Raw genomic sequence first — 24,521 nt, 5'->3', positions numbered from 1 at the left:
TTTTTTGATCTTTTCGATCAAGGCCATCCCGGCTAACACAGCGAAACCCTGTCTCTACTAAAACACACACACACACACACACACACACACACACACACACACACACAAAATAGCCAGCTGTGGTAGCACATGCCTGTAGTACCAGCTACTCGGGAGGCTGAGGCAGGAGAATCACTTTAACTCAGGAGGGGGAGTTTGCAGTGAGCCAAGATTGCACCACTGCACTCCAGCCTGGGTGACAGAGCGAGACGCCATCTCAAAAAAAAAAAAAAAGAGTAAATATGCAAACATAGTTCTGTGTATACATTTTATGACCTTTCAAGGGAACACATCTTGTACAATTTAAGTAATTTAAATCAGAACATTCTACTATATGAAACTGAGGTATATGCATGCATGTTTGTGAATTCACATAGGCAAAAATGCTTTCCTGGAAACACATAAGGACAAAACATTAAAATATTAATAGAGATAACAGCAGTTCACTCTAAACTTAAAAACAAGCAGGTATTAATGTATAATTTGGATAATTCAAAATAAAATATTTTAAAAGCATGAAGATTTTAATTTCTGAAAAGAACAATAAAGGGAGGCTGCGTGTTTAGAAAGAATGGAAACGTGGTGGTGGCCTACAGGGCAGGTCAGTGGATGGAGAAATCTGTCAAGTACCAGGGAGTGAAAGAAGCAGCTGCTTAGGAAGCCCAGTGATTAGAATCCTCCTTTTCAGAAAGATCAGAGATGACGCAGGAATTTGCCCTTAGAGAAAACAGATTAGAGAAAGGGTATCTTTTTTGTTACGGGGCAAAGGGTAGCATCAGCAGATTCCCAATAAACCAGTCTCACAATTTGGCAGTTTTTTTTATTCATTTTTGCATTTTTTAATAGTAGCAAAATACACATAACATAAAATTTACCATTTAATGGCATTATGTATATTCATATTGTTGTGTATTTGGTATTTTCACATGCAATTTTGTATTTTAAAATGTGTCAAAAGCTATTTTTTTTCTCTTCGACTGAATTATAAACACCCAGGAAAGGAGATAGATGGTTTGATTCTTTGCCTCATGTTAAGAAGTCGGTGGTACAATAGCAAAGGCTTGGAATCAACCCAAATGTCCATCAGTGATGGACTGGATTAAGAAAATGTGGCACATATACACCATGGAATACTATGCAGCCATAAAAAAGGATGAGTTCGTGTCCTTTGTAGGGACATGGATGCAGCTGGAAACCATCGTTCTCAGCAAACTATCGCAAGAACAGAAAAACTCATAGGTGGGAACTGAACAATGAGATCACTCGGACTCTGGAAGGGGAAAATCACACACCAGGGCCTATTATGGGGAGAGGGGAGTGGGGAGGGATGGCACTGAGAGTTATACCTGATGTAAATGACGAGTTGATGGGTGCAGCACACCAACATGGCACAAGTATACATATGTAACAAACCTGCACGTTTTGCACATGTACCATAGAACTTAAAGTATTAAAAAAAAAAAAAAAAAAAAAGAAGAAGTTGGTGGTAACACCTTACACCACTTCCAGGGTACATAACCAGGAACCCGCTATTGTTCACTGGTTCATTGTTAATTAATCAGATCTCTGATCATGACCAAAAATGGTGGTACAGAAAGAAAGACTGATAACAAACTGGGAATTCTAAAGGGATCCTCACACTATGTTAGACGGTGATAGTGGCAAAGAAGCAACTATGGCAATCACTGGCCACTATTATTTTGTAAGCCACAGGACAGACAAAGGAAGGCGGAATACAAAAAATCTTCCAGGCAGCACTACTTTTGGGGTCATGAAACCATTAATATCTTGCCTTTTTTTTTGAAACACTGTCTTGTTCTGTTGCCCAGGCTGGAGTGCAGTGGCATAATCACAGCTGACTGCAGCCCCGAACTCCTGGGCTCAAGCAATCCTCCTACCTCAGTCTCACAAATAGAAGCGCCACCTGGATGACTTTTAAAATTTTTTATAGAGATAGGGTCTCACTATGTTACCCAGACTGGTCTTGAACTCCTGGGCTCAAGTGATCCTCCCACCTCAGCCTCCCAAAGTGCTGGGATTACAGGCGTGAGTCATAGGTGCCTGGCCAATACTTTGCTTTAATGCTTCATGATTTATGTCAATGCTATTTCACCTTCAAAATAGTACTGGAAATTAGTCAAGATAGAGGCTTTCCTCCCTTTGATATACGAGACAATTCGGGGAGTGGATAGGACTTGACTTGCCTATTACAGGAATGACTGGTCCTCCTGAGTGAGTAAATGATCAGACACTCTAAATGAGACACTGTATCAAGGAACTAGAGACAAACTTAAAATGAAACCAGCTGTTCCAACAGAACTTGAAGCTCTCCAATCTTGCAGCTTACATGCTGCAGGCTACATTCAAAACAGCTCCTCGTAAACCCAGGACTCACCCTCTCTCTGTGATGAAGGCAGTCTTCATTACTCCTGTAAGTGTCCACTAAGCAATCGCCTACTGCGCAGGGATACTTTCTGTTTGATGACCCTGTCTTTTCATACCAGAAGTGGCCATGGCACCTTAAGTAGTGATGTACTCAGAAATACACTGTCTTGATTATGAAGAAGTCACAGAATCTGTTCTTTTTTGTTTGTTTTTTTGAGACAGTCTCCCTCTGTCGCCCAGGCTGGAGGGCGGTGGTGTGATCTCTGCTCACTGCAAGCTCCACCTCCTGGGTTCACGCCATTCTCCTGCCTCAGCCTCCGGAGTAGCTGGGACTACAGGTGCCCGCCACCACACCCGGCTAATATTTTGCATTTTTAGTAGAGACGGGGTTTCACCGTGTTAGCCAGGATGGTCTCGATCTCCTGATCTGGTGATCCGCCTGCCTTGGCCTCCCAAAGTGCTGGGATTACAGGCGTGAGCCACTGCACCTAGCCAGTCAGGTATATTTTCAACAATCTCCAAGAAAACATTGCTATAGGAAATAAAATATCTAAAAGATAAAAAATCTCTTTCAATTAGAGTACTTCTAAACAATGCTAATATTAGCTCTTTGATTACCTGATTTCAGGGGATGAAGAGCTTTCATTTGCGTCTGTCCTTTTATTTCTTGGAAATGATGGACTAGCCGGAGGCATCTCACCACTTAAGCGGTCTGGAAAAATACGGTCTTTATTCAAATTGATTTCTGAATAGGGACAGTTGGCAGCACTAACAGATTAAAAGAAAAGAAAAGAAAAAGAACATTGAACATTTCCATTAGGCCATACTTCTTCCAATTAAAATGACAGGCTACAGAATATAAAATTCTAACATTTAACTGAATATGTTAAATTGTTATATTTTATAATCATACATACAGCATATTTTATCTTTAAAACATAACAAATATATACAAATAGGAAATGGTTTTTACACTAGACTTTAAGAAAGAATCTGTTGCAATCTTCAGAACTGAGCAAGGGTCACTGAAGGACTCCCTCTGTGCATATCTCTGGAAACAATCAGCCCCAAGAAAGAAAGCTTAAGACATCATTCAGGACAGAGGTGGGAGAGAGACTGATTAATTGGTTAATGGAGCAGATTTGCTTCGGCTTCCTAAGGGGATCCTCCAGGCCCAGGGCAGTCACACGCTATTTAATTTCCTTTTTTAATAGTTACTACACTCCAAAGGAAGGAGGTTTCCTCATGGGCTGTTCCTGTGTTCAGGTCTGGACCTATGCCTGATGTTCTAGAAAATACATGGATCAATTTGTAGCTAATCTTGTTCCTAATACGAAAAAGGACCAGAGGCCAACTTGGATAATGATGCATCGAGCTCATTTTCCGTCCATTTGTGACTACCAGTTGGTCTCTCAGGTCTTATTTGGTGATGATTCCTGAAAGGAAATCGAGGTCACTCATTGTTAACTCACCATTAGTTAGTATATTCCTGTGCCCAGGGCCTCAGCATTCCAGTCTCTGAAACAACTGGGCAACTGCTGTCTCTCAGACCCCAATATACATGGGCCTCTCCAAATAACTGCCTATAGTGCCTCTCTGCTTTTGGGAAGCATTCTTAAATCTGGAAATGGTTTGGGCCTTAGGTAAATTACATCAGAATCTTCTATGTCCTTTTCTTCAATGTAGAAGACAGTGAGAATGTTGATAATCACCCAGCGAAAATTTTTAAACAGTGCCTAGCTACCCTGCACCAAGAGGATCTGAGACACCCTCCTAGGAAAAGGAGGGATGAGTTTAAAAGGGCTGCCAGCCGGGTGATTCTGATAATGGCCTATAAGATTTATCACAGATACCTCATAAGCAAAAATTCTAACTTTAGTTTCTTTAAATACTGCTCATCTACACTGGTATCTATGCAAAAGAAGAAAGCAAATAACATGTGATCATGTGCTGACATAAATTTATATAATGTCAGCTTAACATCAACAAAAACCAGTGACATTTATGGAGCACTTATGATACATCAAGCACTGTGCTAAGTGCTTTACATGCAATATTTTACTTTATCTTGCCAACATCCTAGAAAAAGGCATTTCATACAACAAATTAAAGCTTATAACAGTTAAGTAACTTCAGTCTTTATTTCATTCATTTATTCACCAAGCACTTATCATGTATCTATTACGTGCTAATTACCTTTCCAGGCACTGGAAACTCAGTGGACAATAAAAAGACAAGAAACCAGCTCTCTGGTTTCATGGAGTTGATATTCCAGGGAGAGATCAGCAATATACAATTATACACATAAATCAGATAACTTCATATGGTGATACATGCCATGAAAAAGAAATACCATGATATAAAAGAGGGTGTGAGGATGCTATGATGGAGTGGTGAGGAAGGTCCTCCCTGGAGCAAGCAAAGCACCCGAGCAGAGCTATAATGGTCAGGAAGAAGGACCTGTAGGGAAACAATGTGGGGAAGAATGTTCCAGGGGATGGGAGGAGCAGTGCCAACAGGAAAAGCTTGACTTGTTTCAGGGAAAGAGAGACCAGGTTGGCTAGAGTGCGACGGGGATGAGATGAACTAGGAGAAGCAGGCAGGCAAATATTATGTAGCGCCTAGCAGGCCAGTCAGGACTTTATATTTTTAGCAAACGTTGTATCTGAAGGTGATGGAACATCTTCAAATAAGGGAATGACAAGGTTTGATTTACAATTTTAAGAATTACTCAGGATGCCTTTGGGAGAGAAGATATTAAAGGCAGAGATTTCAAGGAACGGAACTGGAGCAAGAAAAGTTACTTAAAAGTTATTTTTCTCTTTTTGGAGAGAGGATTTTGAAAGCAGAGAAGATTGCAGTGGGACTAAATTGAAGACAGAAAAGTTGTTCAACAAGTAAATATATGACGTAACTTGAATTTGTGTGGTTGAGATGGGGCAAAAATGAAGAGGACAGTCATGGTATCCTTTGTCATCCCAAGAAGACCTGTGGATGGATGGGAGATGGGAAGCAATGGAAAGGAAGAGTTCAGGAATGGCCATTTGGTTTTTGGCTTGAGGAACTGGGTGGTAACAGAGGTGCTTTTTTAAAAAAATTTTTCCTGAGATGGAATGACTAAGGAGAAGGATATTTGGGGGTAACATCAGAAACTGTGGAATTTGTTTATTAGACATCCAAGCAGAGATGTTACTTGCCCAAGGTCACATGGCAATGAAGTAGCTCAGCAAAATGAACACACTATTTCACGCATCACCTTGAGCATGGGGAGATGGTAGTACTTCATTTTATTCATTTAGTAATAATGCGAAGGAAAATCCATTCCCAAATATGATGTCTCTTTTGAACACCAGCCCTTTATATGTTTCATGGGATCCTAATTCAGAGTTCATGAATGCAGGTGACCAAAACCAATTCTGCCTAACTTCAGCAGAAAACACTCACTGGAAGGGCACTTTACAGCTCAACAGGAAGGCCAGAAAAATCAGGCTTGGGTAGGGAGCAGGGTACAAGCAACACACTCCCTCAAAACGATTTGCACAGGAGGAGGCTGCTGCTGGGCACGTGGCCCTCACACCACTGCTCTCAGCCCCCCTGCCCTTTCCAGACCCCGGTCTAGCCCTCAGTTCCATGGAGGCTGCAGTCGCAAGGTCTGACCTGCCTTCATCTCATTTCTCAAGATGGAAAGCTGGATGGCAGCATCTGATTGGTGGGTGTGGGATCCCTGCCCACAGTGAAACTGCTAAAGGCCTGAGAAAGTGAAGTCTGGGTCCCTTGTGGCTCCCTAATAAGAGGTGTCAGACCTAACACTCACCTTGACCTCAAGGAAAATATAAATGTTCACTAAACATTTCTACTCAGATGCCTTAGGGTCACCTCACAATGAACATGTTTAAAACCAACTTTATCATCTTTAACGAATCATGCCCCTCCACCCAGAAATGATTAAAAATTCACTCTCCTAAAAGATAAAAAACACAACCAGCTCCTCCTGCTGTTCCTGACTCTGTTTCTGACAAGATAAATTTATTAACCCAACCTCAGGTCTTCACCATCTTTGACTCCACTCTATTATTTGTTCCTTATATTGTGTGTTTTTGTTGCAAATTTATCTACTTAAGCTTTGTGACAGTTAAAAAAAAAAAAAAAAATTCAAAGACAACTTTTTAGTTTCTTTAAATAAACCGTATGCAGCTATTCCTAGAATATCATGACCAGCATTTCATTCACTGTTAAACACTTGGCCTTATAATTATTAAATAACTGTATATATATTAAAATTGAAATTTTACTAGATATGAAGAAAGTGACAGGTTCTCTTCTTTACCTCATCCGCCTCCAACAATGGGAAGACTCGCAGGATTCTTAGATGGTCTGGGTCCCCAATTTAGCACTAATTACAGTTACAGTGTAGACAATTTATATCCTAAGCCCTAGGACGGCAGCATCTTCACCTAGTTGTTGAATACATGAAAGAATATCTCTCGAAATCACCATATGTAAACTTGGAAAGCTCAAGAGAGAGGTAAGACTGCCGGCCAGAATGAGACTTACCATTTAAATATCTTTTTTTTTTTTTTTTTTTTTTTTGTTTTTTTAAAATAGATTGCTAGGACCAGAGAGTAATTTCAATTTCAAAACCTCAACCTAAGCAGGGAAAAACATTCACAGCCCTCACAGCAGTGATCTACTAATGATCCACCAAGGGCAGCCTATCAGCTATCGATTTTATGTTAACCCCCTTTCTTTGAACCCTGACAAGAGTCAAAAGAGTCAGGAAACCTCCCATTTTCACACCCACTCTGGGGTAGAGAGGAAAGCCCCTGGCTCCTGAAGTGGGAGGTGATGATAAAATGAAAAGTCACAAAATGCAAAAGGAGCTCAGGTGACCGGACATGCATGGAGGCGGACATCAGGGAGCGTCATTCTGATCCTGCTCTGCTGCTTCATCCTCTACTCAATAATGAGCAAGCACAGGCTCCGAGATTCTGTTTCATCTGTAAAATGAGGATGATAATAACAAAACTGACCTCGGGTTAAGTGCATTACCCAGACCAAATGTTTATATTACCTATTTAATTCTCACAATCCTAAGAAGTAGTTCCTTTGGGGCTTAAAAAGGAATGTTGTTTAGTGTCATTCAATCGCTTCCTGATAGAATTACACCAGGAACTGTGGCTGTCTCTTAATCACTGCATTATATGGGTGAATAGTACCCTTGCACTTTGAAGAATTTCCTTATTCCTAACCCATGACAATGAACTTGATCTGAGAGTACCATCTTCTAGCAAGATGCTACTGCCTGCTGTCTGTACTCAGAGCTAACATGGATTGCGTGCTTACTATGTGTCAGGCACTGTTCCAAAATTAACTTCTTTACTTATCACACTATTCTTTTTAAGCAGATACTACTGTCACCAATTATTTTATAAATGAGGACACTGGCACAAAGAAGTTAAGTATTGGCTCAAGGTCACAGAGCTTTGTAAAATAATCTGATGGCTTTAACCACAAAAGCCAACCTATAGAACATGGATCAAGCATTTCACTATTTTATCTACTCCCATTAACAAGCTCTTTGAATAAGAATTAGAGTAAAATTCACAAGTAATCATCTTTTTGAGGAGTTGGAACGACTCCTGCATCATTTCAAAGAACACAAGTGACATATGTGATCTGCATCATGTTAGAAATGTTGCTTTTTCTCTTCCGTATTTGTTCTGTTATGTACAGATACAAAATTGTTAACTTCTAAAACTGTATATGAACTTTAAAAAACTCACCAGTGCTAATTAAACATCTATGGAAAAAGTTGGTTCTCACTAGGCTTATAGACTTCTAATTTCTCACATACTAAGTTTCCAGTGACAAAACTTTAATAAAGTGTGGCTTATCACATAATGTGTATATATATTCTGTCATGGTTAGACACATGCACATGTATATATACAGCTCTTTACTATTATGCAACTCCTCAGCAAGCAGAAGGGTAGAGTCCCATACGATGATACTGTTCTCTACTGTAAGTACTTTATTGAGGTGCATCCTACACTATTAGCACATTATTTCACATATCAGCTAAATATCCAAATACTTGCCCCACTGGCTCCTCTAAGGAGAATCATTTTCACACTCTGTCCTGACAAAAAACAGTTAAAAAAAAAAAAAAAAAAAAAAACAACAAACAAAACAAAACACAAGGCGGGCAGTTAAGAGCAGGGACTTAAGTGCCTTACAGGCCTGAGCTGAATCCTGGTTCCACCAATGTACAATCTAAGGCACTTACTTAAGCATTTCAATTCTCTGTCTCCTTGTCTGTAAAACAAGAACTAGAAAAGTGCCTATCGTTCACAGAGTTCCTGTGAGGACCAAATAAGATCACACATGTTAAGTCCTTGAAGCAGTAACTGGAACATAGGAAGTCATCAATGAATCCCACCGATTATTATTATTTAAAAAGAAGAGTGACATTTAACCCCTATTGTGTAAAAGAACATCAGCAAAAGTAAACAGCAATAAAAAATCCGTAACACACCTCGTTATGAATGCTCTGCTTCCCTCATAAAAAGCTGATGCTTCTCTCTAAGCGCCACTCCACTCTTGCCTCTATGAGAATCTGTTTATACCAGACTGGCCTCTTTAGAATGACGGACCCTCTCCTCTGTACAGCCCCTCACCTAACCCAGCAGGTGACACAAAGGTTTGTTCATGGATAGATGCATGCTGAATTAATATGATGTTTACAGTTTGCAGGGGCATACCAAGAGTTACTACTGTTTAAAACATTCCACGGACTTCATTAATATCCTTTATATGTTGCTGAAAACATTGTTTCCTCTTTTCTTGTTTCATTTCTTCAAAACCAAATCTTACATAGAAAAGATTCAGTTCTGAAGGCACTCGATATGTAGAATATCCACTTTTTTTTTTTTTTTTTTTTTTTTTTTGAGATAAGAGTTTCGCTCTTGTTGCCCAGGCTAGAGTGCAGTGGCGTGAACTTGGCTCACCACAACCTCTGCCTCCTGGGTTCAAGCGATTCTCCTGCCTCAGCCTCCTGAGTAGCTGGGATTACAGGTGCCCGCCACCATGTCCGGCTACTTTTGTACTTTTAGTAGAGATGGGTTTCTCCACGTTGGTCAGGCTGATCTTGAACTCCTGACCTCAGGTGATCCACCTGCCTCGGCCTCCCAAAGTGCTGGGATCACAGGCGTGAGCCACTGCGCCCAGCCGGATGTCTACTTTTATATAACTACATTTCCTTTAACATCTTCCCATTCCTTACTCTCTCTCTTGGTAGGCCAAATAAATGAAGTGACAAAGGGTGTTTCTGTGACACAACCAATATTAATGTTCCCCTGCTAGAGAGTTGGAATTAAGCAATTTGGCTCCTGAATATCCCTAAAGATGAGAAAACCACATCCACACCCAACTCTTTCACTGATCATTTATATTTCACCATTTTAAAAAATGTTAAATTATCAAGCTTCATTGTTTAGACACGTTTTGTTTTAACACTTCTTAGATCAAATTCAAACACTGTAATCTTCAGAGAAGGTAACAACAAATGCTAGTCAAAACAATGTCTCTTGCTTATGTGTTCGTTAAATTGATTATTTTTGCTAAAAGAGCAACTTTCTTTGTTATCTATGCAAAGAGTGCATGTTTTGATATATGCAGTTTCTCAGCAAATTAATCCAAAGAGAATTTTCTCATTATGTTTTCCTAAACACAGCATTCTTAGTAAGAACAAAAATAAGAGCCAGTGAAATGAACCTTTCAAAGAATATCCATAATGCAGCAACCTCTTCCACAAGTCTACTAATGAAATGGAAAACAGGCTGTGCCAATTAAGGATTAATATCCTGCCAGAAAATGAGCTTTGAGTGCTGTAAATAGCACAGCATAGTCAGGGAGTCTAAGACAACCCAGTTCGAAGACTGAGGAGAATGGATGTTAGCACTTGGGCAGAAACTGGGACCTCCAGGAGTTCTGTGAATTGCATCCCTTGGTCCACAAGGCTTGAGTCAACCAACAACTCTGCCCAAGGCACAAAATCTGCTAGTTATGCTCTCTACATGTGACAAGAAAATGAATACAGGTTCTTTATCAATGCTTTCCTTTAAGCCATCAGGTGTACTTCTGCCTCTCCTTCCAAGAAAATGAGTCATTCTCTATCATGATTCCAATTCCACTGGAAAGGGTTCCTTACCACGTTTCTCTATAAAGTCTTCCACTAATCCTCTTAACAAGCACAACACTGCATCTGTGAAGAAATGCTCTAAATATAACGACTGAAACTTGGTGAAATGGGTGTGGCCCAGCTGAGGAACCCTCAGAGGTCCACCTGCACACTTGGGGAAAGGCAGTCCTGATGAATGGCTGGGCCATCAAGGAGGGGACACAACTGTCACCATGGACCTTGCTGTGAAAGGCAAACCTCTCCACTCAAGCATAAAGCAGCCCTAAGGAGACCACGGACACTGCCGTAAGGTATGAATTCCTTCCAGAAGACCAAAAAAAGTTTTGTTTAATCTTCAGTTGCACCTCAACAACATATTGTTAGTATTGACTCTTTTAAAAATTTTCTTTGTTCTTTTTCTTCACGACTTGAGCAAGTTCTCTTTGCTCCAATCAACACTTTGTACAGCAGAAAGGGATGTGTGCCAAAGTTCTGATATTATTTTGTATGTTATGTTTTAATTAAATTATGTACAGCTTTTATAGCTCCATCAGCCTGTGAATTCTTTGAAGGCTGGGTCTGTGACTAATTTATGGAGTAGTGTCTTGAGAGGCCATTAGAGGGGAGTGGTTCAGAGCACAGACTCCTGAGCAACACTGGGTTCCCTTCTCCCCAGCTGTGAAGTAAGGCCAGTTACTAACTTCCCCAGTACCTCCGGTGGCCTCACCAAAACGTAGGGGGAAAACTAGTTCTTATATCATAGCGCTGTTATGAAGGGTATCCAAGATATGTAAAGCAATTAGAGCATTATCCGGCACAGAATAAATAAATGCTCAATAAATCTTAGTTCTTGTTGAAAAAAATGCTGCTCAAAAATATTTACTGAATGAGTTTCTAAACATATTGCTGCAGTTTGAATACCCCCTCCAAAACTCATGTTGAAATCTGATTGCCACTGTGACAATAATGAGGTGATCAGGCTCTGCCCTCCTGGATGAATAAATGACATTATCGCAGAAGTGGGTTTGTTATCACGGGAGCGATTGTTACAAAAGCAGGTTTGGCCCTCTCTGGCTCTCTCACACATCATCTCTTGCCCCTCTACCTTCTGCAGCAAGAAAGCCTTCGCCATATGCTGGCCCCTGGATCTCGGACTTCCCAGCCTCCAGAAAGTGAGAAATAAATTTCTTTTCTTTACAAATTACCCAGTCTACGGTATTCTGTTATAGCAACACAAAACAACTAAAATAATATTGGAAATTTAGTATGTTCATGAATTATTTCTGGCATCTAGATTTACTTAATAGCTGAAAATCCAGCTGCCTTCACTAGGCAATATTTAATAACTTCTAAGATGTATCATATAACTTTTGGTTTGCAGTCAGACAAGCAACAAAAAGGATTGGCAAATGGAATCATCATCCTGTCTATGCTCAGACTTCTCACTCTGGAACATACTGAACCTCATAAAACATTAAGGAGAATGTTGAAAAACAAAGCTAAGAAGGATTTAAGGTTGCAGAGATGAAAAAAAGAGAAAACTATATCCAGATGAAAATAATCACACCAATTTTGCAATTCCTATTAACGTCTGGAGGAACAGGTACAGTAATCTTCAAAATTTTTAAAGACCTAGATTCACAACCTGTACAAACTAGATAAACAAGGAATCATTTTTCTTACTGGGCAATCCAATTACTATGCAGTTAGAACATTTTACCGACAAATTATTATTTTAAAATATACCTAAATAGGCGATACGTTTATTCCTTTAAAATGCCAGCTGAATGACAGGAATTTCTTAGTATTTCAGCAATTTTTTTTTTAAGAGACAGGATCTTGCTATGTTGTCCAGGCTGATCTTGAACTCCTGGACTCAAGTGATCCTTCCACCTTAGCCTCCAAAGTAGCTGTACTTCAGTAATATTTTTAACTCTCTACAAAGATCCCCAAATCATGAAATACATCACATTTCAAATGTATAAATTTGGTTTCTTTTTAAAGTTACTTAGGGATAAGATAAAAATATTTTAAAAATGTGTTTTGGACCAATGCACTCTCATGTTTGTCTATTTATATTGTGCCTTTTGTGATCTTTACTGCTAATCTACAATAATCTCAGCTCTCATTATTCAAATTATTGAATCACCGAATCAGATAACATTCTACCAAATGGTATCAACAGAGTCTCAGCTCTTCTCTTTATTAATGATCAATGCAAAATAACTATTGCAGAAATTAAGTATCTGTAAAACTAGTCAGGTTGCCAAGAAAAGTCAAAAGGCTAGAGTAAATCCATTTTAAACCGTGAGTGCATTTTCTTCCAGGAAGATTTTACTATAGGTATTCCTTTCATTTTTACATGATCACCATGGTAACCACATTTCTTATGGATCTGAATTTAAAATTCGTTCACATCAATTTAGTATAGATGAAATTCATTATATATACATGTATATGGAACAGGTACCCTATATTTGACCACGTCAGTGACAGCTACCACATACCTGTGAGGGCCCAGATGTCTTGCTCTCTTAAAATGGCCAATCCCTTTACATCCCGGAGTTGAGCATCCACCGTGTTCTGAAGCTTCCATTAATTCTAGGGGGCCTATGAAAGAGCAAAGAAAAGAAAGAAAGGGCAAAATATTAAGCAAAAATCTGTTAAGAGTCCAATGTCTGGGATCAGAATAAGGAAGAAAAGACTCTCTAAAATCCAATTTTGAATCAACATACAACATATATAAACAGAAAAGCAGATCCTATAAAATGAAAATATTTTAAAAGACACTACATTTGAAGGTTTTTCCCTTATGACTGTTCACACTAGTTATCTTTCTTCAACAATGAAATGGCAAACTCTGACCTAACAATCTTTCAAAACATCATAAAGTCCAGAGATATCTAAATATGAATTAACAAAAAGAGTCAAACACCTTTTATTAAGTAAATAACATAATTAAAGCATGACTACTCACATACCGTGAACACTTCAAGTGCTACAGAAGAATCCAGAATGACAGTTCCAGATCCCTCCATGCTCTTCCTTCTACATTGCAGAGACCCTCCCTCATTCTGACCACTGAGGTTAGTGTGGGCTCTCCTGGAAATTGTTCTAAGCATTCAGACACATTCGGTTTTGTTTGACTTTGCCACATAAAAGGCACAACATAGATGTTTTATTTTGCCACATAAAGGCCCAATATCCTTCTTTGGTTTTTAACTTCTTGTCTTACAAATTTTTCTGTTGCAATACTAACATTCTTTGTGACTACTGCATAGTTTCTACAGCACAGTGCACCACAATTTATTTAACTAATATTTTTCCCCAAGCTTTGTTATTCTAAACATGCTACACTGAATGCCATGTACATGTGCCCTTATGCAGGTTATATGTAGCATCCAGAAGTGAAGTCACTGGATACAGGAAGTACACTAAATTTTTAAAAACTTAATAATTTATTGTATTTCCTACATTTTTTTTTCTATAATGTATACATTTTCCTCCAAAATTAAGGTCGTGGTATGTTAAGTTCTCCATGTATCTTTTCTAAAATTTGAATTTAACTTAGATTTGTATTAAGATAATTATAGATTCACAAGCAGTTGTAAATAATAATACAGAAAGAGATCTCTTTTGCACTTTGCCCAGTTTCTCCCAATGTTAACATTTACCAAAGCTATCATATAAAATTACTATCCGAATGCTAATATTGAAACGATAAATTTTGAAAGTCTCACAAATTGTCTTCTAACAATTTAACACGAATTTTAAGAGGTGATATTTACTTCTAAATAAAACAGAATGTCTATACATGCTTTACTTTTTCAGACATGTTTTTTTTTCATTTATATTTCTGTGACTATGGTAATTAAAATGTAGTAAAAGGAAAGGATTACATAGAGAAGAAACATCAGTAGAGAGAGGAAGAGAAAGAGAAGGGCTAAGGATGATATCTTAAGAATGCTACTTATGGAAATGGAAACATTTATACAAGCTATTTGTGTCTCTTACTCAAAGGAGGCTGAAGGGGATGTCCTGTTTTTGAACACCAGCCTACAGGGTGAATATCAGGAGAATCCGCATCTATCCAGTAATCATAGCAATTGTTCCAGCCATCAAAGTGAACCTGGATGACACAAAGACATTAACAGCACAAATTAAGTCACAAAAATTCCTATAGTCAAAGTTCTGCCCACAGCATAACCATTTTCATTTTAACATATACAGTAGATTTAAAACCCAATAAATCAGTTCAATTATTCAAAATACTTCACTCATAATGTGAAAAAAAAAGACATCTTTGAACCACCTTCGATGTATTATATAACCAGTCATAAATGCTCTGCCAATAGTTCTACAGACATATTATGTGTATTTCTCAACACCATGAGCAACATGAGAACAGGAACTGTTATAACATTTTCATATGATCAACATCAAGCACCCAATAAAAATGCAGAAGGAGTTAAAAATTCGGGTAAGGGAAGGAGGGAAGATGAGAGGGGAAAGTAGAGAGGAAAGGAGGACCTTTCAAGTAAATGTCAAGCCTTCTGGATTTGTGTTGAAAAAGCCTTAAAACAAAAAAAATTCAATGCCTGCTAAACACACATTCAATTTACGAAATATCCCTCCACCCAGTGTGCTTTTAGACATCATTTTTTTCCTTGTGAATAATCACAGTTTTTCTCAAATATGTGTTCTATTATTGTTTTATTTTAAATTATTATGGGTATATACTTATGAAGTACATGTGACATTTTGATATAGGCATATAATGTATAATGATCAAATCAGGGTAACTGGGGTATCCATCACCTCAAGCTTTTGTCATTTCTTTGTTTTATGAATATTCCAGTTCTACTAGTTACTTAAAAATATATAAATTATTGACAACTGTAGTCACCCTAATGTGCTACCAGATACTAGATCTTATTCATTCTATGTAACTGTATTTTTGCCCATTAACCACCCCACTTTATGTCCTGCTCCCTGCTATGCTTTTCAGCCTCTGGCAACCCTTATTGTACTCTCTTGTCCTCATGAGTTCAATTATTTTTAGCTCCCACATATGAGTGAGAACATGCAATATTGGTCTTTCTGTGCCTGGCTTATTTCATTTAACATAATGTCCTCCAGGTTCACCCATGTTACTGCAAATGACAGTATTTCATTCTTTTTTATGGCTGAATAATATCCCATTGTATACATATACCACATCTCTTTATCCATTCCTTCAACTGGTGGATACTTAGGTTCCTTCTGTATCTTAGCGAGTGTGAAAAGATATGTCTTATTATAAAGCAGTCACTGCTACCATCTCTATTGGCCATTGGGTGAAAGGGCAGTTAGTCTTCTAGTGATGGTCACTAGGAATCGACTGTTTCTTTTAGGTTATTATACATTTTTTACCTTTTAGGAAGAAGGGATATACTGAAATGCTTTAGATATTTTATTTTTAAATCAAGTTTGCTAGTTATATCCACTGATCACAGAGTATTAACAAAACAAGTCTGCCAGTTAGATTTCTTTTTTAAAGTCTACGAACCTCACATTCCTTACAAGACAACAGATGTCAGATGGATAAAAAAGTCAAAACACTAAAAATTGAACAATAAACATTTGAGAAGAATGTGTGAATGAACTTATTTGCAATCACAGAGTGGGTCAGCCTTTGTAAGCAAAACACCAAACTCAAAAGCAGTAAAAGACTGATCAATTTGATTACATGAAAATTTAAAGCTTCAGAACGGCAAGTATTATAAAGTAAAATGAAAGACCCACAAGAAACCCCCCAAAATACATTTACAACACCTGTGTCAAGAACTCTGTTCCTCAATTTATAAAATATGATGTAACAGCACAAAAGATGAAAACCCAATGGACAGATGAAAATGGATACAAATAGCTCATTATCCAAAACATAAATATAAATGCTTAGAAAATATATGAAAAGACAATAAATTTGAGGCCAGGCTCAGTGGTTCACGCCTATAATCCCAGCACTTTGGGAGGTCAAGGAGGGAGGATCACTTGATCCCAGGAGTTCGAGATCAGCCTGGGCAATTTGGCAAACCCCATCTCTCCAAAAAAAAAAAAAAAAAAGAAAAAGAAAAGCAAAAGCTAAGTGTAGTCCCAGCTACTCAGTAAGCTGAGGTGGGAAGAAGATCACCTGAGCCTGGGAGGTTGAGGCTACAGTGAGCCAAGACCATACCACTGCACTCCAGCCTAGGTGACAGAGTGAGACCTTGTCTCAAAAAAAAAGAAGAAGAAAATCACTTTCACTTATAATTAAAAAACTACAAATTAAAATCACAAGATGCAATTCTTCTCCTATTGGCCTGTCAAAAATGTTCACATTTTGGTAATTTCTACAGCTGGTTAAGAATGAGAATAAATGGGTGTTCTCATAGACCACTGACAGGAGTGTTAACTGCTGAGATATTTCTGGAAAGCTGTTGGGCAATAACAGCCGAGCACTTAAATGACATTAATTTTGACTTGATAATCTCAGTAACTCATTGCTTGTATTAGAAAACAACTAGAAGTTACCACAGTGCCCACCATCAGGAGACTGGTTAATAAATTATGGTATATTCATATAACGAAATAGAATGTAGTTAGTAAAAGTATATATATGTGCTTAAAATAATGGTCTTTGCAATGAATCTACTTTCTTAAGCTTAGAAATAAACTAATCCTAGAATCAAAATCCCACAGAAGATATGAAAAGACGTGTGTCAGCAAGATAAGAGAATAACCCAAGAAAAACAAAGTATGTGATCCAGGAAAATGAAATACAACCTAGTCTGTCAGTAAAGAGAAGTGTCAGGATGAAAGCTTTGTACCAGGCTTAGAGTTACTTCCACCCAGAGTGGAATAGGCGGTTGCTGACTATGAGAAGGAATTCGAGAAAAAAAAAGAGTATTGATGTAAAAATTTTCTCCCATTCTGTAGGTTACCTGTTCACTCTGATGGTAGTTTCTTTTGCTGTGAAAAATGCTAATCATCACTGGTCATCAGAGAAATGCAAATCAAAACCACAATGAGATACCATCTCACGCTAGCTAGAATGGTGATCATTAAAAAGTCAGCAAACAATAGATGCTGGAGAGGATGTGGAGAAATAGGAACGCTTTTACACTCTTGGTGGGAATGTAGACTGGTTCAACCATTGTGGAAGACAGTGTGGCAATTCCTCAAGGATCTAGAACTAGAAATACCATTTGACCCAGTGATCCCATCACTGAATATACACCCAAAGGATTATAAATCATGCTACTATAAAGACACATGCACATGTATGTTTATTGCGGCACTATTCACAATAGCTGACACTTGGAACCAACCCAAATGTCCATCAATGATAGACTGGATTGAGAAAATGTGGCACATATATACCATGGAATATTATGCATCCATAAAAAAGGATGAGTTCATGTCCTTTGCAGGGGCATGGATGAAGCTGGAAACCATCATTCTCAGCAAACTATCTCAAGAACAGAAAATCAAACACTGCAAGTTCTCACTCACAGGTGGGAACTGAACAATGAGAACACTTAGACACAGGGCGGGGAACATCACACACTGGGGTCTGTCGTGTGGTGGGGTGGGGGGGGCCGGGGGAGGGAGAGCACTAGGATAAATACCTAATGTAAATGACGACTTAATGGGTGCCGCAAACCATCATGGCACATGTATACCTATGTATCAAACCTGCACGTTGTACACATGNCCAAAGGATTATAAATCATGCTACTATAAAGACACATGCACATGTATGTTTATTGCGGCACTATTCACAATAGCTGACACTTGGAACCAACCCAAATGTCCATCAATGATAGACTGGATTGAGAAAATGTGGCACATATATACCATGGAATATTATGCATCCATAAAAAAGGATGAGTTCATGTCCTTTGCAGGGGCATGGATGAAGCTGGAAACCATCATTCTCAGCAAACTATCTCAAGAACAGAAAATCAAACACTGCAAGTTCTCACTCACAGGTGGGAACTGAACAATGAGAACACTTAGACACAGGGCGGGGAACATCACACACTGGGGTCTGTCGTGTGGTGGGGTGGGGGCCAGGGGAGGGAGAGCACTAGGATAAATACCTAATGTAAATGACGACTTAATGGGTGCCGCAAACCATCATGGCACATGTATACCTATGTATCAAACCTGCACGTTGTACACATGTACCCTAGAACTTAAAGTATAATAATAATAATAATGAGTATTGAAAATACACTGAGCTTTTGACTCAAAGGCATGTGAGATCCACTGTCACACTTGTAAAAATTTAAGAAGACAAAAAAACTATGAACAAATTACTGACTCCCAGAAAAACAGTCACAAGGAAAAGATTAGTTTGCTCAACAGTGAATGAGAACCAAACTATGTAAAATAACTGCTGAAAAGGTAAGGGGAAGGTAAGAATAGCAAGATCTAAATCTTGAAGTACCACAACATGAAGAAAATAAACCACATGTAAAGTTGATGAACTGAGAAAGAGTAGAATATAGGTAATATTTTAGAAAATGACAGATAAAAAGGTCCTAAGCAAGAGCTAAAACAGCCGACCATTTTTGCTTCTGGGGAGCCAGGCTGGGGAGTGGGAAGGAATGAGGCAGGAATAATCTTCTGTTACTAAAAACATAAATGAGAGCAAAACCATTCTGGGCCATTTTTCCTCAATGGCATCTGATCAAATATAGAACAATTTTAAATGTTTTACTATAATAGCTCAAGGTGTGAAATACGTAATCTTAAAAGATGATTTTACTCAAGAGTTGATTTTATCCCTGAAAAACTTAAAATACTAAGCTACACTAATCACTTGGTCTACATTTTCCTCTTCTTCCTTCTTGAAAAAGAAAGACGAGCTTTCCTGCTGTCAAATCTCCCATTTATTAGATAAACCCCTATTCTTGCAAGCTTTTTATATTCTCAGAAGCTTCTGATGAATTCTGAAACTTAGTCACTGACCCCTGTATACAGGCCTTTTAAAGACCTCGTAAATACAAAGATATTTGTTCCGTGGTTCATCTTCAGCTACGAAATTAATTCCAGTAATTACCAAAAGATAATTGTCAACTGTAGCCCTCACAGCCTGCTATTTCTGGGGTGTTAAGGACTGACCAGGATGTTGTATTAGAGAATCCAGCCAGAAGTAAGAGGTGGAATCTAGTCTACACTTTTCCTGTTAACTAACTGAACTACCCACTTTAGCATACTTGCCCTCTCTGGGCCAAAAATTTCTCACATGTAAGAGAGTTGATCTACATTTTTAATTATAAAAGTAATCTACATTCTGGAAACTAAACGATTAAAAAACCTAATCATTTATAGTTTCAGCACCCTGAAAGAAGCACTGTCATTACTTTGGTAGGATTCTTTCCAGAATTGCTTATACATGTATTCTTGTAAAAATAAACAATAGCAGATACCAAAACATAATGTAAACCTGAATTTTTCAATTGCTGATATTAAATAGTCTTTGAAAGTATTTAATTTTACCATCATGTAGATATAGAGTAATACATTTTACCCATCAGCTACTGCGGTTGCTTCCAATGTTAAGTACTATAAACAGCACTGATATATTTTCCTTGGAGTTTTCATTTTTGCGTATTCCTTTTGGCTATTCCCTTAACATTCTTAAATGAAAGGATAAACAACATTCTACGATTTTGTTAACCTATTGCCACACTGCTCTTTGGAAAGGCTGAGACATTTTATATTCCCACCAGCCATATGTGATAATTAAATTTTCATGCACTCGAACCAATATATTTGTTTTCAATTCTGAGCAATCTGATTTATAAAAGTAATATTGTGTTTAATTGTAAATGTATTTGATTACTAGTCTAGATTTTATTTTAAAAAATACTTCTAGTTCTAAAATACTGATTGTTTTATGACTTACTTTACTACCAAATATAGTAAGAAAATGTACTTGAAAAAATGGTTAGTACAGGTCTCACATTTATAAGATTTTCTAAAATGCTACATGATTCTATAATCTTAACAGTGAATTAAATGTTAAAATTTCTATTCTATAGAAACACCACATTTGTGTAGTTTTTCATGTTATTTTATACTTTATTTTCTTATACACTATCTTATTAGAGATAGTTGAGAATGTAATTTTTTTAAAAAGAGCATAAACTTAGACTCCTAGAGCTTAGAACTAAGATGTCATTCTGCCACTGCCAGTAATTACTAATTCATTTAATCTTTCTGAGCCTCTGCCTCATCAATAAAAGTAATAACAACATATACTTCCCACAAATGTTGAATAACATGAGAACAGAGTTACCCTGTAAAACATCATGTACATTTAAAGTCTTGCTGTTATAACTATTATTATTCCTAATAGGAATTCCAAACAATTTTATGAAGTAAGTAGAACAGGCATTGTTCCGGTTTGAGGGTGAAGTTAACGCTTAAGTCAGAAACAGAGATGAGTTCTTCCGGCTCCTTTCCTGAAGTCCACTTCACTTTATCATGGCTGGACATAACAAGCTGATCCCATCTCCCTAAACATTTGCTTATTTTTTAAGAGGTATTTGACTTTTATTACTCTAATTAAAATCTGATTTTGTTCATGAAATTATTTATCTTTACTTGGCCTATATTAAGAGACAGGAGGTTCCTCTGAAAAGACTACTATTAATCCACCCCACAAAAACATTGATCTTTAATTTTTTTAAAAAAAGGGCATACTATCAGAGAACGATATATCTTTTCTTCTGAATATAATACTACTTTAATGTGTTGTATCTACTTTCTTTCTCCCAATACATACTCAAAATATTAAGTCGTTCATAATTAAAGATAAATTGTTTTACACAGGTTAAAGGACAAACCTGGAAGAATGCTGATTTACAAAGATGCACAGCCAATTATTCTGCATATTCCTATGATTTTACTAATTACAGGACTTCACAAGTTAAGTATCTACCAAAGTTTTTATCCAAAACGTCTATAACAAAAGACAAAACCAATCCACCATACAGAACACTTACTTTTACTCGGTGATCATCTGTGTCTGCCACAGTTGCTACTCTAATAAACATGGGGTTCCTTTTGTCTACGACCTCAAGCTTCATTTTTTTCTGGAATCCATGAGGAGGTTTCTGCCATAACAAAAAATTTTACACAGTGAGATAAAGAGGAAGAGAGAAGGTAAACTTGATGTTACAAAGAAGAAGAAGAAAAAGCTGGCCAGGCACAGTGGTTCATGCCTGCAATCCCAGCACTTTGGAAGGCTGAGGCGGGTGGATCACTTGAGGCCAGGAGTTTGAGACCAGCCTGGCCAACATGGCTGAACCCTGTCTCTACTAAAAATACAAAAAGTAGCCAGATATGGTGGCATGCACCCGTAATCCCAGCTACTCGGGAGGCTGAGGCACAAGAATTGCTTTAGCCCAGGAGGTAGAGGTTACAGTGAGCCGAGATTGTGCCACTGCACTCCAGCCTGGGCAACAGAGGGAGACTGTCTCAAAAAATAAAAATTAAAAAAAGAAATAACTGAGCTATTTAGAGAATGATGTCATAAAAGAAGACAACAAAATTTTAAATGGTTAGAACTTGCTGTCATTTTTGAAATAAAGAAAGAAAATAAGAGAACCAGCCTTTCAAACTCTCAACTTCCCAGAGTAGCTCTGAACTTCACCCTGTCTGTCAATAAATTCCAACACAGATGCACGAGCAAGGGAAATAGCAGAGTAAAATTCAAAATACTGTAGTTATTTGATTACTCAGAGGGAAGACAAGACATTTTTCTTATTAGGTGGAGGTGTACTGGCAAAATCTACAAGCATAAAATTTGTCTTTAAAAAGAGAAAGGAAGAACATTAAAGTGGCTGAGATGAGACACCAAAATTAGAAGTGGTAATGGGGGCAAAAAGCAGAAGATATCTTTAAAACAGAAAATCAGCAATCAAATGTAAAGGACAGAACCAGGAATGGGTTGGGGGAATCGACAGCTACCTACGCCTCAGTACTCAGCAGAAACTCACAAGCCTCTGAAAAAGTCACAGACTGTGGAAGATAAGGTGATTGTTTGACATGATGTTAGGCAAATCAGTTAATATTCTGAGCTTCAGGTCTCTCTTCTGTAAAGTGAGTGTAAGTGTTGCTGGGCAGGTTGTGGTGGCTCATGCCTGTAATCCAGCACTTTGGGAGGCCAAGGTGGGTGGACTGCTTGAGCTCAGGAGTTTGAGACAAGCCCAGGAAACATAGCAAAACCTCTTCTCTACGAAAAATACAAAAATTAGCCCAGCATGGTGGCATATGCCTGTAGTCCCAACTACTCAGGAAGCTGATGTGGGAAGATCACTTTAGCCCAGGAGGTGGAGGTTGCAGTGAGATGAGATGAGATCGCGGCACTGCACTCCAGCCTGGGCAACACAGCAAGACTGTGACTCAAGCAAACAACAAAAAAAGGGTTGCCATGAAAATTAAGTATGTTATGTAAATATCACAGAGCAGTCAATGCAAGATACCTAAAAGACCAAACTAGAGAAATCTGTTTTCTCTCTGTTGTGACACTAGATATGTAGGCTGATCCTAATATAATTGTATTCATTTAAAGTGAAGTGAATGCAGCTCTGCTTCGCATTAGACAAGAGTTTAAAGTTAAAGGGGGCGAGGGAGAGTGGATAAAAATTCATAAATACGGCATAACTCTAAACAGTTTTCTTTTTTAAATCTTCAACTTGCTCTCAGATGAAATCACACACATTTTTTGATATAGTTTCTCTTCATACCTTATGGTTTTGCTCTTAAAATTTTTTTATGTTCTTTCTTCTAAATTTGGACCTATACCTAATAATTAATTCTAACGTTAAGAATCTTAGCAATTTATACATAAAAGGATCACTTAAAGAAAATTAATTACCATAAGCTAATCATGACACATTTTAAAAAATAAATATTTGATATATTTTTCTTTTCCGTTAAATTAGAGAAATATAAATTATAAAGCAAGCTATTTGAGATGAAAAAATAAGAAATGTTTCACTTCTTGTTCCTTCCTTGCATAAAAATGAGGTTCATTTGAATCTTAATACTTTACATGCAAGAAGCAGTGACCCTGGGTTAGAAGGATACTGTAATAAAAGCGGATAATCTTACATTTTGGTAATTAAACATGCTGATCTATAGCAATAAAAAAAAAAAAAAAAAAACGAGCATCTCAGCTTGCCATAAACAAATCCAAATAAATTATCAAATAGTTTTTATTGGAAAATATTTCCATGTTCTGTTCTGGTCTTTTAGAATATCTAGCTAAACAGACAAGATTGCTATAAGATTTCAACAACTAGCCCCACATAGTATAAAGTAGAATTATTTTCCAAGGAGACTTTAGAGTCCAAAATCAAAGCATTTTTTTGGATGACAACAAAATCCCAATAACAATTTTGACTAAAACTGTAAAATTCAAAACATCTTATTTGGTGCTCTATTTTTTTCTCATTCCTATTCTGGTTTACTAATATCACTTGTTCTGTTCTTAAATTTCAATAAATAAATGATCTCATCCACACAAATTAATCAAATAGTATAAAATGTATCATCTTACCACTTTGAAAGCTCTTGCAGGAGCAGGTAAAGAATTGGTTTCTTCTAAGTATTTATCCCAAGAAAAATGTTTCACATTTGGATAACCTACGAAAGAAAAATGTAAATCCTATGAGGTTTAACCAAAATGACAGCAAGAATAACAAATTGTCCAACAAAAAGTATAAAATATTATAATCTAGAAAATTACGTTTATATATACATGACAACTTTACTCACACATTCAGAGCTATTAGTAATAATGAAATTGTTTTCATCTTGATCATTATTTTTCTATTACTTTTAAAATGAAAATTTTATAGATATATATATATAATTT

General features: G+C 37.4%; 1 protein-coding gene across 1 annotated transcript in view; it reads right to left on the bottom strand.

The window, feature by feature from the left end:
* Nucleotides 1-24,521, bottom strand: part of L3MBTL3 (L3MBTL histone methyl-lysine binding protein 3) — a 127,642-nt gene that overhangs the window by 35,374 nt on the left and 67,747 nt on the right. Inside the window, exons 15-19 of the mRNA XM_017879382.1 lie at nt 24,204-24,311; nt 21,643-21,753; nt 14,618-14,732; nt 13,111-13,213; nt 3,043-3,192 (exon numbers count right to left, since the gene is read on the bottom strand). Coding sequence (XP_017734871.1) covers nt 3,043-3,192; nt 13,111-13,213; nt 14,618-14,732; nt 21,643-21,753; nt 24,204-24,311 — 587 coding nt within the window. The remainder of the gene's footprint in view (nt 1-3,042; nt 3,193-13,110; nt 13,214-14,617; nt 14,733-21,642; nt 21,754-24,203; nt 24,312-24,521) is intronic.

Source organism: Rhinopithecus bieti, unplaced genomic scaffold, assembly GCF_001698545.2.
Source record: "Rhinopithecus bieti isolate Rb0 unplaced genomic scaffold, ASM169854v2 scaffold_19, whole genome shotgun sequence".
NCBI classification, from domain to species: domain Eukaryota; kingdom Metazoa; phylum Chordata; class Mammalia; order Primates; family Cercopithecidae; genus Rhinopithecus; species Rhinopithecus bieti.
Note: the sequence above shows the minus strand (reverse complement) of the source record. Positions and strands in the feature narration are given on the sequence as shown.